The sequence below is a fragment of the Orcinus orca genome, chromosome 11, assembly GCF_937001465.1.
Source record: "Orcinus orca chromosome 11, mOrcOrc1.1, whole genome shotgun sequence".
NCBI lineage: Eukaryota > Metazoa > Chordata > Mammalia > Artiodactyla > Delphinidae > Orcinus > Orcinus orca.
Window position 1 is genome coordinate 98,972,239 of NC_064569.1, and position 17,518 is coordinate 98,989,756.

Genomic DNA, 17,518 nt, shown 5'->3' on the forward strand with positions numbered 1-17,518 from the left:
TAGATGTTATACTAGTATATACTTCCCTTGGCAAATTTTGAGAGTCGTACCTGGTTTCCTTTATCATTGCTAACAGAGTGTGCTATCAAAATTTTGGATTTGCCAATTCTGCCGAGGTTTAAAATAGTATCATTGTATAGTTTTATTTTGTATTTTTCTTGTTATGAGGTTGAGCATCATTTTATATATTGAGGAGTCTAATTTTCTTTTATGTACATTCTCATTTTCTTCACCCATTTTTCTATTAGGATGGCAGTCTTTTCTATATATGTAGGAATATTTTTTAAATTAAGGATATTAGTCCTTTGTATGAAATAAAATCCAAATTTTTTTCTCCCTTTTTTGTCTTTGACTTTGCTTCTGGCACTTTTCTTCATGTAAAGTTTTTGATATTTTAGTAGATGAAATTGCCGGTCTTTTTTAATGTCTTAAGATTTTTGATAATAGCTATAAAGGCCTTTTCTCCACTTAGGTTTTCTTCCAGTACTGTATCATTTCAGTTTTGATGTTTAGGTGTTTGATCTGCTTGGAATTTATCTTGGTGTAAAGGTCCCAGTATATGGACCTACTTTCATTTTAGCTCCAGGTAATGCTGGTGGTCACAGCGACAGCACCGTAGTGGATCTTTCCTTTGTCTCTGCCCCATTCCCTGCACCCTTGACCACCCCTGTGTGTGGAAAACGTTTTCAATTCAAGTTCCACTTCTTCACCACACATTCCAGCATGTAGAATAACTCTGTCCTTCACTGAGTGTGTCTCAGTCTGCTAATTAGGCCATAAGGATTTTATAAAAATATTGATCAGAATACAGTTACCATGCATTTTTTAGGGTATTTTGTTTGTTTAGGAGGAAATTCTCCAAAGTGCCTTTTATTTGCACAACCTGATTGAGTTGGGTTTGTTGTTTCTTGTCTGAAAAGTGTTTCATATGTTTTGTCTGCTTTTGTAGTTGTTTAAGGTAGGAGGTCAATTGTTCATCTGTTATGCCTGGAATTGGAAGTGATAGTTGGAGATTTTAACACTCACTTTTTAGCCACTGATAGAAGTAGACGAGCATCAGTATAGATGTAGATGATCTCAGTAGTACTGAGATAGGTAGCCACCTTCACGTGAGTCTGGTTTATAGAACATTTTCTCAACACTTGGAAAATTTACTTTCTTTTCAACTGTCTGCATTATGTTCACTAAGATAGACCATAGTCTGGGCTATAAAAAGTCTCAATGAATATATGAAAAGGATTGGAAGCATACGGAATATGTTCCCTGACCACAATTAGCCTAGAAAACCATAGCAAGATGATCTAGAAAAATTCTGAAGTTTTGGAAATTAGCACATCTAAATAATTGATTTGTCACAAAGGAAATCACAAGGCAAATTAGAAAATCTTTTGAACTGAAAGATAATGAAAGCATAAAATGTGTGGGATAAAGCTAAAGCAGGGTTGGGAGGGTAATTTATAGCTTTAAGTGTTTATGTCAGAAAAGTAGGTCTGAAATCAGGGACTTAAGGTTCTACTTTATGAAGATAGAAAGAGAAGAGTACAGTAAATCCTCAGTAGAAAGAAGAAAATAAAAGGACACAAGTCAATAACATGGAAAACAGAAAAAAAATAGAAAGGATTAACAAAGGCAAAGTTGACTCTTTAAAAAGATCAACAAAATTGATTAAGAAAAAAGAAAGAGAGCACTAATGACCAGTATCACGAAAGAAGGCGTGGTTGTCACCTCAGTCTTAATAAACTCAAAGCTTGGTGAAACTCCCTTCAACTGACAGTTCTGTAGGCTGAGGGCTGTTTACAATAACATTCAAGGACATAAGTGTTAGGTCCCGAGTCCCTCTTTAAACCCTGGTAGTATTTTATTGTTTATAATTCCCTTAGTACACTGCTCCTCTTTCCTTCAAGCAGTCTTTTCAAGTCCTTTTGTGTCACCTCTAATTTAAATGCTCTCCCTTCCCTCTGCAACTAGGGATTCACCGAACTCCTGATTCTCCTGTCCCATCCATCGCCCCTCTTCCCTGCAGCCCTCTAGTTAGATAAACTTTGTTGTTTCTGTGATCCGTGACGTGTGCCTGTGTGCTGCACCTAAGACATTTTTCTCTAATTATCTCTCTATGCGTGTGTCTTTCTCCACCCTTAGAGTTTGGAATTATGGCTTGGGACCTAGCCCCTCGCACACAGTATTTGGCACATTGTGTTTTTGAATGAATGTTCTTGTGGGAAAATGTTTTGAGCTCCAAATAGGTGAATTATGGATGAGCTTTAGGGTCACAGTTTTGTATACCTGGCGTGATGTGCATGAATTTCTGTTGTCGCTGTTTGATGACCTACCTAAATTGACGTGAAAATTGAGAATTTTGAATATTACCCATTATTGTTGGAAATATTTACATCAGTGCTGGTCACTTATTTGAAAGGTTGTGGAAGAAACAACATGTGTTTAGGTTTTGTGTTTGTGTGAAGTGACGCTGTGTCGTGGTAGTTAACATGCCTCATTTGGCTACCGTACTTAAAGGCATACTTTTGTTCTGTTATTTATTAAGAAGTGATTAAATAAACCGTGTTTGTCAATATAAACGCTTTACTGTCATGCTTATTCATAACCTTGGTTATGAATAGTATATTCTTTAGCTCTTAAGTCTTCAGATGCCCTCTGGTAAATATGATTCAGAATTAATTAATAGTACTGTTCAATCTTTTTAGGTGTCACAGTGGTACTTTGAAGAAATATGCTTGTAATCTTTGCCTCAAGGGTTTCCCCAAGTTGATCTCTAAGTTTCGATGAGTGCATTGCTTGACAGTGAGGATGTTTTCTTGGTAACTTGAGAGCTCTTAAGGAGTAGATAATCAAGCCAGTATTCATTACTGTGTTGTTGGCGTATGTTTAAATAAAAAGCATGACATGTCTATTTCTCTGGTTAATTTTAGCACTAAGTTTCTGACTAAAACAATTTAATATGTTTTATTATACCTGAACTAGCTAAATTTGTAGCTAAATTTCATATTATTGTTTGAACTATAGTGAAGTATTTTTCTTTCTCAACTTAGATAAAAACTATAGTAGGCCCTTTCCTCCAGCTGAATAAATTTGAATCATTTCAATACATTTTTCAGAAGTAAAATCGGAGAAAAATATTTTGAGGGTTTTCATTCTCTTTTAGCTGCTAATAGAAAAATAGTATGTGAACCTCTAAAACATTTGAAGATTACAGCTAATCAAAAATTCAATAAACAGGAGTACTTTTATGTATAAGATATGCCTATAAAGTAGATAAGGCCATGTCTATTTTACTATGTTTGTAGTAACCAAACCTTTCCCTCCTTTTTTCTTAGGTTCTTGATTATTACAGACCATTTTCTGAAAAGCCCGGAATTGGTTAAAGTCATGTATGCCAAAATGAGCAATCAAGAAAGGTAACCCCAAAACCCAGTGTGGTTTTGAGTATTTAGCATTCCATATCGAGTACTCTGTACACATGACTGAAAAGCTGTGTGGTTTCGTAGTTGGCACAAAATCTCTAAATACATGTTTCTGTGTCAGTAATGGTTTTAAATTGGTTGGTTAACATTACAGCGCAGCCACAACAGGCAGTGATTTACGTAGGGTTGCAGAATCCAGGTTGGCGCCATTATTCAGTAAAACCATATTAAAAAATGTTAAGAACAAAATGTTATGCTTGTCCCTCGATTTTATAAAAGTAAATCATGCAGCTGTGTATTACAGCTGTATAGGTGAAATGTGCTCATTTGTTCACATCCCTGCTGTCATGATTTGGGATACATTCTGCTAGGTTTATAGTTTTCCAGTAGATATTTTAGACTGAAAGAAAATCAGTACCTCTCTGTGACCTTCACTGGCCGAGTAGGGGAAGAGCAGTGCCCTCTGAGCCCAGAGACCTTAGTACCTTGGCTCTGTGCTTTGTTGTCATAGTAACTCTTTATGTGACCTTAGCCAGGTCTTTCACCTTGTTTGGATTCAGTTCCTTGACATGTAGAATTAGAGGATTGAATAAAATGATTCCTAGTACTCGGTCCATTCCAAGAGTGTATGTTTTTCCTAACCTGATTGGAAATGTTGCCTTAGGAAAATAAAACTTACTCAGAAGGCACAGATCTAATGATCAAAAACCGTAAAAAATGTTAATCTTTTGATTGTAGTCACAATTTTGATAATTGCTGTGGTTTTGAAATTCTTTCTGTACATTTGGGTTCCAACAGTTAATCTTTATGCACTCCTTTGTAGTCTTGTTAAGTAGTGTTTTTTCCTTCTTTAATATCTTTAACAAAAATGAAAAGTTTGTGCTTTTAAAGTCAGTTTAAATGCCATATTTATAAATCCAGTACCCCCTGCCACCACTGTCATATGCCTACTTCTCTTGCAGAAAAAGAATTAAAATAAGTAATATGAAGAATAGTGCTATAAATTAGTAAATTGCTTTGCAGTAAGGAATGTCTGAATGCAAGAGAATACACAGTTTAATATTCAAGTCTATATTTTCCATATTCCTGTCAAATGATCTATTGTTAACCGATCTGTTTCCTAACAAAATGAGGATGACAAACTAAACATTGTCCATTTTGATTTATACAGAACTTGTAGCCACGGCTTTCCTACTTCATACAAATTCCTTACTCAGCTGCCACCTCTTCCCCGTCCTCTATTTTTCTTCCACAGGAGAAGCGCTTTTGTTTCATCACGTCGTCTGTTACACATTGTATCACGTCACATACCTGCTTGCCATTGTATGACACTAGTGTTAGATTGTTAGCTCTGTGAGGGCCAGGATTTGGTCTTTTTTATTCTGTGGTGTCCACATTTCCTAGCCACTGTGTGGCACGTAACAAGCGCTAAAAAAAGTTTTTGAATGAAAGCTTGTGTAGACGAATGAATTTTTCTTACTCATGAAAAGTTTTATCTAGTATATTCATTAATGTAACATCACCTACTGGATTGGAAACCTCAGAGTTATCCCCACCTCCTCCTCCACTTGCCGCTTTACACTGGTCAGTAAGCCTTACCGAGTATATCACCTTAGTATGTTGTGAATTCACTCGCTTGTCACAGCTCTGGTTTACATGTCACCTTTGACTGGACTTTGGCTACAGCCTGTTTAAAAACTGTGATAAAATACACATAATATAGAATTTACCATCGTACCCTTTTTAAAACGTACAGTTCAGTAGTTTAAGTGTATTCACATTGTTGTGCAACCAATCTCCAGAACTTTTCATCTTGTAAAATGGAAACTATACCCATTAAACAACTACCCCCATTTCCCCCTCCCCCAGCCCCTGGCAGCCACCATTCTTCTTTCTGTCTCTGTGAACTTGACTCCCCTAAGTACAGTTGATGCTTGAACAATGCAGGGCTCAGAGGCACTGAACACCAGCGTCAGAAACCCGAGTGTAACTTACAGTCGACCTCCGCATCCGAGGGTCCTCTGTGCCCTCGGATTCAGCCAACGGCAGATCAGGTAGTACTGTAGTGCCTGTTTATTGAAAACATTCCACATACACATGGACCCACACAGTTCAAATCCATGTTGTTCAAGGGTCAGCTGTACCTCACGTAAGTGGAGTCACACAGTACTTGTCCTGTCATGACTGGCGTATTTCACTTAGCACAGTGTCCTTAAGGTTAGTCCATGTTATAGCACGTGTCAGCATTTCCTTCCTTCCTGAGGCTGAATAATATTCCACCGTATGTATTGACATATGTCACATTTTGCTTGTCTAGTCGTCCATCGATGGACAACGGGGTTGCTCCACCTTTCAGCTACTGTGAATGATACTGCTGTGAACAATACTGATTGTTCTAATTTTTGTTTTTCCCTTCTCCTCTGTCATCTACTGAACTGCCTGCATGGGTCTTGCCCTGCCATTTCGTGGCGTATGTAGCTCGTTACAGGATGCAGTTAGACTCCATGGTGTGGTGTTCAAGGCCCTTTTTAAACGTAGCTTCATTTCCAGCTCCTTCTCATTCTCCCCCAGTCACCACACTGTAGCCGCACAGAACTCCTGTCAGTTTTCCAGGCTTCCCCTTTGGCTTCATGCTTTTGTGTGTGTCCTTTTCTCTGCCCGAAATGTCCTGACTACCCCCTCTCCTTCTGGTGAATACACACTTGTGCTCTGTTGGCCCTTTTCAGATACTGCCTGCTTTCTGTTGGCTCTCCTGACTTTCCCAGGCAAAGTTCTTTGCATCCTCATCTGCACGTTTATCATGATAATTTGCTTTTCTGCTAGAATATGTATTCTTCAAGGACAAAAACTGAATCTTGTGAGTTCTCTATTCTTAACACCCACCAGAATCAGTACTGGAACAGTGTTGGAATGGAAAACTCTACTAATATCAAACACTTACTGAAGCCTGTCTGTAAGACGCCGTCTCTGTTGATACTGTAGACAGCAGATGGCCCCGTCAGCCAAGAGGAGGTGGTGTGCTGCCGTGGACCTCGTGGGTTGGCCGGTTCCGGTGGAGCTCACTGTGGGAACTGCTGAGTCTGCTTACTTGTCTTTGCTCAGGGGCGGGAGGAGGGGATGGGGTCTTGGCAGGAGCGCTCAGAGTTCTGCGGCTGAGCAGAGGCTGCTGGGTTCCCTGTTGACTCGTTTGGGGCAATGACAGATAATTCTTTGTTCAGAGTGGAACGTTGACAGAATAATAGGATTGAAAAGATACGCTTTTCTCAACAGGGATGTATAACGAATTAACTTCTCCCCTTGCACCTGGAATGGTGCTACACACCATCCTGTGAGTACCGAGAAGACAGTCAGGACATTTTCTGTGTTCTGTGGTTCAGATGAGGGACTGCACTGGAGATTCCTGGGGGGCCTTTGTGGTGTCTCAGCTGGGAACACACACCAGAGGCCCCTGAGGCGAGCCCAGGCTGTGGCCCCGACCTGCTGAATTAGAGTATACGGTCTCGTTGGGGCCGTTAGATTTAAAACGCTTGAGGCTCAGTCAGCAAAACAAGCACTGTATTCATTAAGCACCTGCTGGTGGTCCCTGGGTCCCCAGGGTGCACAGTCCCCACCCGCCCTTAGTGTGGGCGCGTAGGGAGGGGAAGCGCCGTGTGAGCTCGGAAGCTCTTTTCGTGTGCTGGTTCTTTTAGTTGTCACAGTTAGTTGATGGCTTCACCCTGGTAGTTTATTTGGACAGATTACTTGGTGAAGATACTTTGGATACAGGGTCAAAATCAATTCACATGGTGTGATTCAGCAGAAATGAGAGCCTGTGTTTATACAATTTTCTTGTCCCCCTTCCCAGCAGATCGGAGTAATATTGAATTAAACTAGCTGCTCTTGGAAACCAACTTTTGTAGTTTTCAGGTTTATAATTTGTATAGCATAGTAGTTAGGAGCAGAGGCTAGCTGTGCCACTCACTACTTTGGGCAAGTTACTTTTTGGAGCTCTGTTTCATCTGTAAAATGAGGATCATAATGGTAGGCACCCCCTGAAATTGTCGTGGTTACTAACTGAAATGTATATAAAGCTCTCAGTGCTGGCATGTAATCGTCACTCAGTAACTGTGAGTGGCCATTTCTGCTTCCATATTTCTGCTGTTATTACTACTTCTCCTCTGATGATCTTGACTTTTTCCTCCAGGTAGCATCACTGTTACGTATGTAAGGCAACATACAGCCATTGTCATTTAATCCTCAAAAAGACCTTGTGAAATAGGCATTATTCTTGCCATTTAGGTATTTGCCCTGGGTTACAAAGGTAGCAGAGGTGGTATTTGAACTCTTGTCTGTATGATGCCAAATCAGTGATCATTTTCCCTGTAACGCACTAACTTCTTATATCTGTAATTTATGAAGGGACTAATGAGATTAATTCAGCAACAGCTGTCTGCCTGTATCTTGGTTAGCCTGTTTTCCAGGTTAATAAAAGTTTTGGCCTTTGTGGCATGCCATTCTACAAATTATGCAGGTGGAGTAGTTATTCATAATTTGTTGGAGATGTCAGTCTTTGAATTAGAGAAATTTTATTTCCAGAATTATAGGATATTATTTCCTGCCCTAGAACACTCATGAAACTCCCTCTCTCACTCTTTCCCCCTCTGCCTTTGCCCTTCACTCTCATAAAAAACTTACTTGTTTCAAGATGGTGCAAGCATGGCTTTTGAAATTGTAGACTGCATCAATTTAAGCATAACTTTTTTTTTTTGCGGTACGCGGGCCTCTCACTGCTGTGGCCTCTCCCGTTGCGGAGCACAGGCTCCGGACGCGCAGGCTCAGCGGCCATGGCTCACGGGCCTAGCCACTCCACGGCATGTGGGATCTTCCCGGACCGGGGCACGAACCTGTGTCCCCTGCATCGGCAGGCGGACTCTCAACCACTGCGCCACCAGGGAAGCCCAAGCATAACTTTAAAATATGAATCTTGCTATAGAATTTTCTCCTAAAATCCTTCACGTGTACTTTGCTGTCAGTTTTTTTATGAAACAGGAATCATCATCTTGAGGACAGGGTATGTAACTGTTCAATCAGAAGTGAATTAGAAGTAGGACACTAATGACAGCCAGTGATTGAGAGACAAAATTATAGAGTGACTCTGAGTTGAGTGGTGTGTCTGGTGAGCCTGAGGCAGCTCAAGTGATGATTTCTGGTTTAAAGGAAGTGAGACTGAGGTGTAATAATTTTAGACAGCTAGTCTCTGACCTCTTTGACTGGGTTGGTTTGTTTTTTCCCCCTGGTTAAATTATTTATTTAGTTAGTTTTGGCTGCGTCAGGTCTTAGTTGTGGCACGGGATCTTTTGTTGTGGCATGCGGGCTTCAGAGCACGTGGGCTTGGTAATTGCAGCACGTAGGCTCTCTAGTTGAGGCTCTTGGGCTCAGTAGTTGTGGCACGTGGGCTTAGATGCCCCACGGCACGTGGGATCTTAATTCCCTGACTGGGGTTCAAACCCACGTCCCCTCCATTGGAAGGTAGATTCTTTACCACTGGACCACCAGGGAAGTCCCTGACTGGGTCGTTCTACTTTTGCATCCTTCACTCTTGAGTGAATGGATTTGTTAGACCACTTGTGTTCTGTTATGTTTTCAAGGAAGTATTTAGTGTGGTTTCCCCGAGACTGGAAGAAGTAAGACATTCCACATTATGTCCCATTTTCCCTGACTGCAGTACTTTTCAGTACATATATGTTTTCTGGCATAGAAGTGGGGATGGCGAATGAAATGCACAATCAAAATAAATGCTTCTGAAAGAAAATTTCCTACTTGAATTATATGTCCTGTGTGTGATTCCTTTATTTTATGAGAAGGATTTTTTGTTTTGTTTTGTTTTTTGTTTTTCTTTTTCTTGGCCGCGCCATGTGGCTTGTGGGATCTTAGTTCCCCAACCAGGGATTGAACCCGGGCCCTCGTCAGTGAAAGTGCGGAGTCCTAACCACTGGACTGCCAGGGAATTCCCGAGAAGGATAGTATTTGATGGTGGCTAGAAGTAGAGGGAGTTGGAGAGTTAGATGGGGATTCTGGGTGGGAGAGCCCCATATATCAGACTAAAGTTTTTGGACCCACTCCTTAACAGTGGGAGCCTTTAAAAGTTTTTATTGGCAGATGACTTAATATAAGTACAATCATTTAATGAAGTGTAATTTATTCTCAGGTAATATTCAAGCTTGGTTTGTATTTTTATATTTTAAAGATTTATTTCTGATTTTTTCCCCCTTTTTTCCTTCCAAATCACTCATTCCCCATCTCCTTAGATCTCCCATCTTGTAATCACCTGACAGAGTGTAGAGGTGCACCTCCTGAGCCAGGGGGAAGTCTGAGGGAAGCACTGCCCCTGGGTGACTGTGTAAAGCAGGCAGGAAATCTGCATTGACCTTACGTCTTGGGACCACCTCCCAGGTCAGCCGGTCTCCTTGGACCCCAGGGCCTTCCTGTGGCTGCTGGACAGCCTGGATTACCACCACCCCGTGGCCCACCTTTTGTCCTGACCCCACCTGACTCCTTCAGGATCTGCTCCTTCCTTGTTCAAGATCTGCCTGGTGTTTGGTCCTTTCCCCCAGTTATGACCTGTCTCGTTCCTCATTCCTCTTCACCGTGTTCTGGGTAGTAGTCCACTGGGTGCTGAACTCCCTAAAGCCAGGGATCACGACTTCTTAGGCCTCGAAGTAACTGCCAGATTACAAAGAATATTTTTAGAGCAGACATTTGGGTTCCTCTTGAATCATACGCGCTAGGCGGCCTCTTCCCTAGCATTCCCGGAGGATCGTCCTGCTCGGGGAAGGTGGGAGGCCTGGCTCTGGGCCAGAGCACCCCGTTCACCTTCAAAGATCATATGTGAGTTCGAGAAAACAAACATACCCCAATACTGAACTACTTGTTGTTCTTTTGTGCTCAGTCGAGGGGATTATTTGTTTGTTTTGTTTTGTATTAATCATTTCTATAAGAAATCTGAAGTTTTAGGAGCTCTGAAAATTGCTAAGGTCTGTGGGTGACATTAACAGACTGATGATCTCTGCCAGCCTTTGGCTAAAATACAGGAAGAGTTCAGCACGTTTTATTTTCTACTTGAAGCAGTAACCAATTCTTACTTTTCTCTTAGTGAGACATGCTCCCTGCCTACTAATACAAGTATATTTTCCCCCATTTGCTGAGCATTTTAGATATTTGTATCACTTCTGATGTAGAAATACATGAGAATTATGCATATCAGAAAAAAATCCCAATCAGAATGTGATTTGGAGAAACATCCTACTTGATTTATGCTGGATAGACTGTTCTGTGTATGATTTGTTTTTCCTGGGAGAAGGAAAGAGATTGTTGAATAGAAATATTTAAGTGATAATTTAAATGTTGAAGCAAAAATGGCATAGGTTTGGTCTTCAGATTTGTGTTTTTTGTAAAGTAAAATAATGAAACAAACAAAAAACCCAACCTTCACAAGACAGATAGTAGAATGAGTGGGTAAAGCATTTTGCCCAGGAGACAGATTGAATCCTGTGTTTGAACCCTGCCGCAGCAACTCAGTATGTGTGACACTGACAGCCTCACTAGGCCTTATTTCCCCCTTTGCTCTTGGGGCTGTTGACGGTATCTGCCTCATGAAGGTTTTGTGTAGATTGAATGAGGAAATGTATGCAAAATGTTTAGCTCTGTAGTAAATAGTGAATAAATGTTAGCCCACTTAACCTTGCTATTGTTATAGTAGATGTAAATACTATGAAACTTAATTTGACAACATTTCTGAAATGTGGAATTATTCCAGTGCTGAAAGTAATGGATATAAAAAGGTGCTTGTTTCTGTAACCAAATCACATCAAAGAAATCAAGATTTAAAAAAACAGGCAGTTGATGAAGATTAATTGTATTCACAAAAAATATGTTTTCCCGAGCTGGACATTATAAACAAGTAAGGAATTTAAAAATAAAAATATTCTCTTAAAATGGCTTCAATATTACATATTCATGTAAAAATCTTTTATGTTTTATAGGGTTACGTTGTTAGACCTTATGATAGCCAAAATAATGGGTGATGAGCCACTGAGCAAGGATGAGATCCCTGTGTTTTTGAGCCATGCCGAGCTGATTGCGAGCACTTTTGTGGATCAGTGCAAGACTGTGCTGAAATTGACCTCTGAGCAGCATGCTGAGGATGAGGTAAGAGAACAGACAGATTTTCTAACTCAGCTAGGTCCTCTGAGGACAAAAGCTTTAAAAACTATTATAGGGACTTTCCTGGTGGTACAGTGGTTAAGAATCCGCCTGCCAGTGCAGGGGACACAGGTTTGAACCCTGGTCTGGGGAGATCCCACATGCCGCGGAGCAGCTAAACCCGTGCGCCACAACTGCTGAGCCTGCACTCTAGAGCCTGCGAGCCACAACTGCTGAAGCCCACATGCCATAACTACTGAAGCCTGCGTGCCTAGAGCCTGTGTTCTGCAACAAGAGAAGCCACCGCAATAAGAAGCCCGTGCACCGCAGCGAAGAGTAGCCCCCGCTTAACGCAATTAGAGAAGGCCTGCACACAGCAACAAAGACCCGACGCAGCCATAAATACATACATACATACATACATACAATTATGTAAGTAACGTATCTGCTGCATGTTGGTGGGTGCACTCCCTCTCTAAAATTCCTATGTAGGGGCCTTTGGGATGTGATTAGGTCATGAGGGCCCTCATGAATGTAAGTAGTGCTCTTATAAAAGACACCCCAGAAAGATTCCTTACCCCTTCCACCTTGTAAGGGCACAGCGAGAAGTTGGCCATCTGAAGCCTAGAAGAGGCCCCTCCCCAGAACCCAACCATGCTGGCACCCTGATCTTGGGCTTCCAGCCTCCAGAACTGTGAGAAATAAACGTTTGTTGTTTATAAGCCACCCTGTTTGTTGTATTTTGTCATAGGAGCCTGAGCTAAGACAGTATCCTTATTTTAGAACAGTTACGAAAATACAGAAAAGGGAGAACAGTGCCCTTATTCTTACCATCCAGAGTTAATGACTTAAAATCATAGTTAATATATTTTTCTAGGCAAATAACATCAAATACATGCATGCATACATACACACATACACAAACATATATATATATATATAAAAAAAGTGAAATCATTCTGGGCTTCCCTGGTGGTGCAGTGGTTAAGAATCCACCTGCCAATGCAGGGGACACAGGTTCGATCCCTGGTCCGGGAAGATCCCACGTGCCACGGAGCAAGTGAGCCCGTGTGCCACAACTACTGAGCCTGCGCTCTAGAGCCAGCGAGCCACAACTACTGAACCCACGTGCCACAACTACTGAAGCCCATGCACCTAGAGCCCGTGCTCCTCAACAAGAGAAGCCACCGCAATGAGAAGCCCGCGCACCGCAACGAAGGGTAGTCCCCGCTTGCTGCACCTAGAGAAAGCCCGCGGGCAGCCACGAAGACCCAGTGCAGCCAAAAATAAATAAAATTAATTAATTAAAAAATGAAATCATCTGTACCACCAATTTGTAAGTTCCTGTTTTTTCTTCTCCTGAATGTGTGTAAGTTGCATGAGGGCAGAAGTTTTGACTGTTATGTTCATAGAACTGTGTACATAGTAGGTACTTTAGTGAATATTTGCTGAGTGCACAAACAAGCAATACATAGTGAATGTCTTTTTAAAATGCCGGTGTAGGGCTTCCCTGGTGGCGCAGTGGTTGAGAGTCCGCCTGCCGATGCAGGGGACACGGGTTTGTGCCCCGGTCTGGGAAGATCCCACGTGCCGCGGAGCGGCTGGGCCCGTGAGCCATGGCCGCTGAGCCTGTGCGTCCAGAGCCTGTGCCCCGCAACGGGAGAGGCCACAGCGGTGAGAGGCCCACGTACCAAAAAAAAAAAAAAAAAAAAAGCCGGTGTAGCATTCTGTGTAAACAATTTACCATGATTATTTGTCTGTAGTCTGTGTCTTTGTAGTTATGTCTTCATACATTTTAAAATTCTCCTCGAGCCTACCCTAGATCATTTAGGTCTTTTCTTTACTAAGGAGATGGACATTAGCTTACAGTAATTCTGTTTCCCTCCTCTTTAATTCAGGAATTCTCTTCATTTTTGTCTGCTCCTTCCTTCCCTTCTGTCTTAAAGTTAGCATTGTTCTTTCTCTGGAATACTACTCAGCAGTAAAAAGAAATGCACTTCTGGTATAACAACAGAGATGAATCTCAAACATAGAGTGGAAATAGACTAGAGAATACACTGCATGCGTCCATCTCTGTGAAATTCTACAGCGGGCAAAACTTATCGATTATAACAAAGCAGCTCAGCTGTCACCCGGGCTGGAAGTGGAGGGGTGGAATTGATTGTCGAGGGACATGAAGGAACGTTTTGGGTAATGGAAGTGTTATATGTAGCTGTGTACAGTGACACAACCCTACTCTTCAGATGGACATATTTTATTGCATGTGAATTATACCTCAAGTGTCGATTTCAGCATGTTCAAAAACATCATAGAGGTTATTTCCATGCTGATAGGAATGGTGAGTAGAGAGGTAATCACTTGGGCTCAGAGGCGGGAATAGGTGAGCAGGCTGCCCTTTGACAGGCCCGTCCACTTGCTGTCCCCAGATGGGAAGGTAGGGAAGGTGGACCCTGACCCACAGCATTTCCTGGAGGGCTGTGTGTGACACTGTGGACCTGTTAACTCCCACAGTAAATGTAGGCCGTGATTATGCTTGTTCTGCCATGTAAGTGTATCTCCTTCTTTGTGAAAATACTTTCTTCAAGGTTGCTTTGCTGTTGATTTTCTGTGCTGGATCAGAGAGGCCATGTCAGGTCTCACGGTAAGGTCAGTGTTTTAATTCTCCTTTCTGTGGTAGCAGAAAGCTTTACTCGGAGGCTGCTTCCCTTTCTGGAGATAGAGTTGCCTCTGTTTCCAGCAGGAGGAGCAGCGAGCTGTGCTTCAAGGAAGTTTCAAAGAGGAATTTTCCAGGAAACAGAAAATGAAGTACACTTAGTACTTGTTAAATCCAGCTTTGAACTTTTTCAAGGCACTTATATTTAAAGTAGAGATGATTTCAGTGTTGTACTAAGAAGTTACCTGATGTAACTTTTTATGTTTAGGAAAAGTTATATTTTTCACACTTTTTTCTTTAAAGGTGGGAGGAATTATTATGTATTAATAGATAGAAAATTGTAGATAGTTGTTGTTTTTTTTTGAAAAGCCCAAATAGTTCACTTTTTGAAAATTCATTGATCTATATACTCATGACTTGTGCTTGTTAATTGTATATATGATATCCTTTAAGGTTGAAGTTTAAAAAAAAAAGCCATAGTAGTATTTAAGGAGGACCTGTACCTCAATATTAAATATACCATAAACCTCGTAGTGTATTGGAGCTGGCCTGTACCAACTTCTGAGAGTCAGTTATTAAACATGCAGAAGTTTGTGAGCTTGGTAGTTTGAAGTCAGCCACGGTGGAAGTGTTTATACCATTCACTGCTGAATCCACTGCCACTTTACCAGCAAACCACTGCATTTACCCATTTGTGATATTTTTAGGACAAGATGTCCAATAAAGTGCTCATGATGCTTGCTATGACCTAAAAATCAGAATGAAAATAAATGTTTTTAATAGCATCGGTTCTTAAATTTATTTGTTAGGCTTTAAAATTCTGAGGTTTTATTCATGTGTTCCTTTATACAAATAGTCTTAGCTTCTCATATTAACATACCTGTTTCTGTCCTTTGGTAAATTTTGGCGTACTGCTTGTTTCCAGTTTTTGGTGTGTTTTTGTCAGTTGTAGTTTGCTTATTTTTTAAGATCGAAGAGTCAGTTTAGCTTTATCTTGAGTCTCAGTCTTGTCACTTGCTGTAGTGAAACTTGACTTCTTATGAAATATTTTCTTTGTTGTAAGGAAAAATAATTCAAGCCAAATGCTGTGAAACAGAAGGTTAAGAACTCCTCTTTTTCACCCATCCCCCATCTATTTTCTACAGATATATCAGCGTATACTTTTTTCCTTCCGAAACTTTTTTGTATATACACACCTATACATTTTGTTGCTTTTTTGAGACACAATATACTATATATTCTGTCTTGCAACTTCCTTTTCGCTTACCCTGATGTTTCATACACTCTTAACACGTGTGCATATTCATCTCACCCTTTTTAATAGTTGAATAGTATTTCACTATATAGATGCATCACAAGTTTTTTCTTTTGTTCTCCATAGATGTACATATGAATTGCTTACAGGTTTGTTTTCTTAAAAACCTTCACAAATAATACTACAGTGAACATCCTTGTAAAAATATCTTTGCAGTTTTGGACAAGTAGGTCTGGAATTATAAATTCCTGGAAGTTGAATTGCTGAGTAGAGAGAGTATGTTTATTTAAAATTTGTAAGAGAAATTTCTAAATGACAAACCTAAGAGTACAAGAGTGTGTGGGTCTGCACCCCTTCACTAATCTAATTATCATTTCTCTCTTGTTTTTCAGTGATCAGTATGTTAAGTTTGTTTTTCATGTTAGGTTACCTTTTAAAATACGTTTATTAATGAGCATTTTCAGAAAGTTAATCTTTTGTCACACATACAAGAAACTTTTTTTTTTGCCCATAGTTAATTTTTTGTTTGAATTTATTTATGGTAGTCTTAGCCTTTTAGGAATTTGTTTTGTTTTTAATCTAGTTAGGCTTATCAATTTTATCCTTATGACTTCTGAATTTTTTTTTTACAGATTAGTAAAATCATCTCCACTTAGATTGTAGAAATATACACCTATATATTCTAGTTCTTTCAGTACTTTGTTTGAATTTTTAATTAACCTAGAATTTATTTTTGAGTAAGAAGTGTAGTATAGATCCAAATGAATTGCTTGTGTCTTTTAACTCTCCAAGACTATATAATCTTTGGTAGAAGACTGCTTGGGTTTGAACCTGGATTTCTTATTATTGATGTGTGATCTTGGAAGTTACTTACCTTGTTTCTTTTGCCTGTAAAATGAATTGTATTTTAATATAAGCACTTAGTATACTGACTGGTACATAGCTACTATTCCCTAAAAGTTATCTGTTAATTATTGTATCAGCACCATTTAGTGAATAATCTCATCCTTTCTACTAATTTTAGTGCTACCCAAATCATATGTTAAATTTTTAATATAATTTTGGATCCATTTCCGGATTTCTGACCTTTTACGATGGAAATCAGTAAGATACTAACAACTGTTAAAGAATTCAAATGAATTCATACGTTTATATGCGATAAAGGAATATGCTGGAATGGACTTACAGAGAGATGCAGAAAGTAGTCTATGCACAAGGCAATAATTAATTGCATTCCAGCCAGACAGAAGTAACCTCCATTTCTGTAGACAAGAGTCATTGGCATTATTGTATTGCAACTGACAATGTTGTAAAATAGCTCAGAGACACTGAATGGTAAAGTGAGCCCAGGCAGATGATCTAGATGGTAGACTGATCTCTGTTTTTCTCTTTTAGCAACTTCAAAATCTTGTTCCTTTGACTTGCCTACATCTTTTTTCCCCCATTTGTGTCTGACTTAATGAATATAGTTTTATAATACTTATAAATAATGGAAGGGTAGCTCACGTATTCCTCTTATTTTTTTAAAAGAATAATTTTTCTGGCTGTTATTTCATTATTAGTTTCCAAATGCTCATTAGAAACACTTCATTAATAAAAGGATTCTAATGATTAAAACTGGAGATGTGTTAGGTGAGGATAGATTAATTTTCTTTTGGGTTTATTTCAGGTAATATCATAGAATTTAGGAGCTGGAAGGAAACTTCAGATCATCTCTTCCAACCCCCTAATTTTATTTTTGTCTTTCTATCAAGAAAAATTTCAAACATAGACTAAGAGAAAAAGTGTCTTGAAACCCCATCACCCAGCTTCAACACTTACCAATTCATCCCCATTGTTGTTTCATCAACAGTCCCACCCATTCTTATGCCAGTTGCCCCCGATTCAAAGAGGACTCCCACGTAGTTCATCAGATAATAGTTTACATGTGTCTCTAAAAGATAAGGAGTCTTAATACATAAGTAAAATACAGTTAGCACATCTGAAAACTTAATAAAATTTTAATATCGA

The 17,518-nt window shown here is 39.9% G+C and overlaps 1 protein-coding gene across 2 annotated transcripts in view; it reads left to right on the forward strand.

Annotated features, from left to right (window-relative positions):
• Positions 1-17,518, forward strand: part of ATXN10 (ataxin 10) — a 153,283-nt gene that overhangs the window by 43,915 nt on the left and 91,850 nt on the right. For both annotated transcript variants that reach the window (XM_004279588.4, XM_033405244.2), the window contains exons 6-7: positions 3,333-3,413; positions 11,441-11,606. In XM_004279588.4, coding sequence (XP_004279636.1) covers positions 3,333-3,413; positions 11,441-11,606 — 247 coding nt within the window. The remainder of the gene's footprint in view (positions 1-3,332; positions 3,414-11,440; positions 11,607-17,518) is intronic.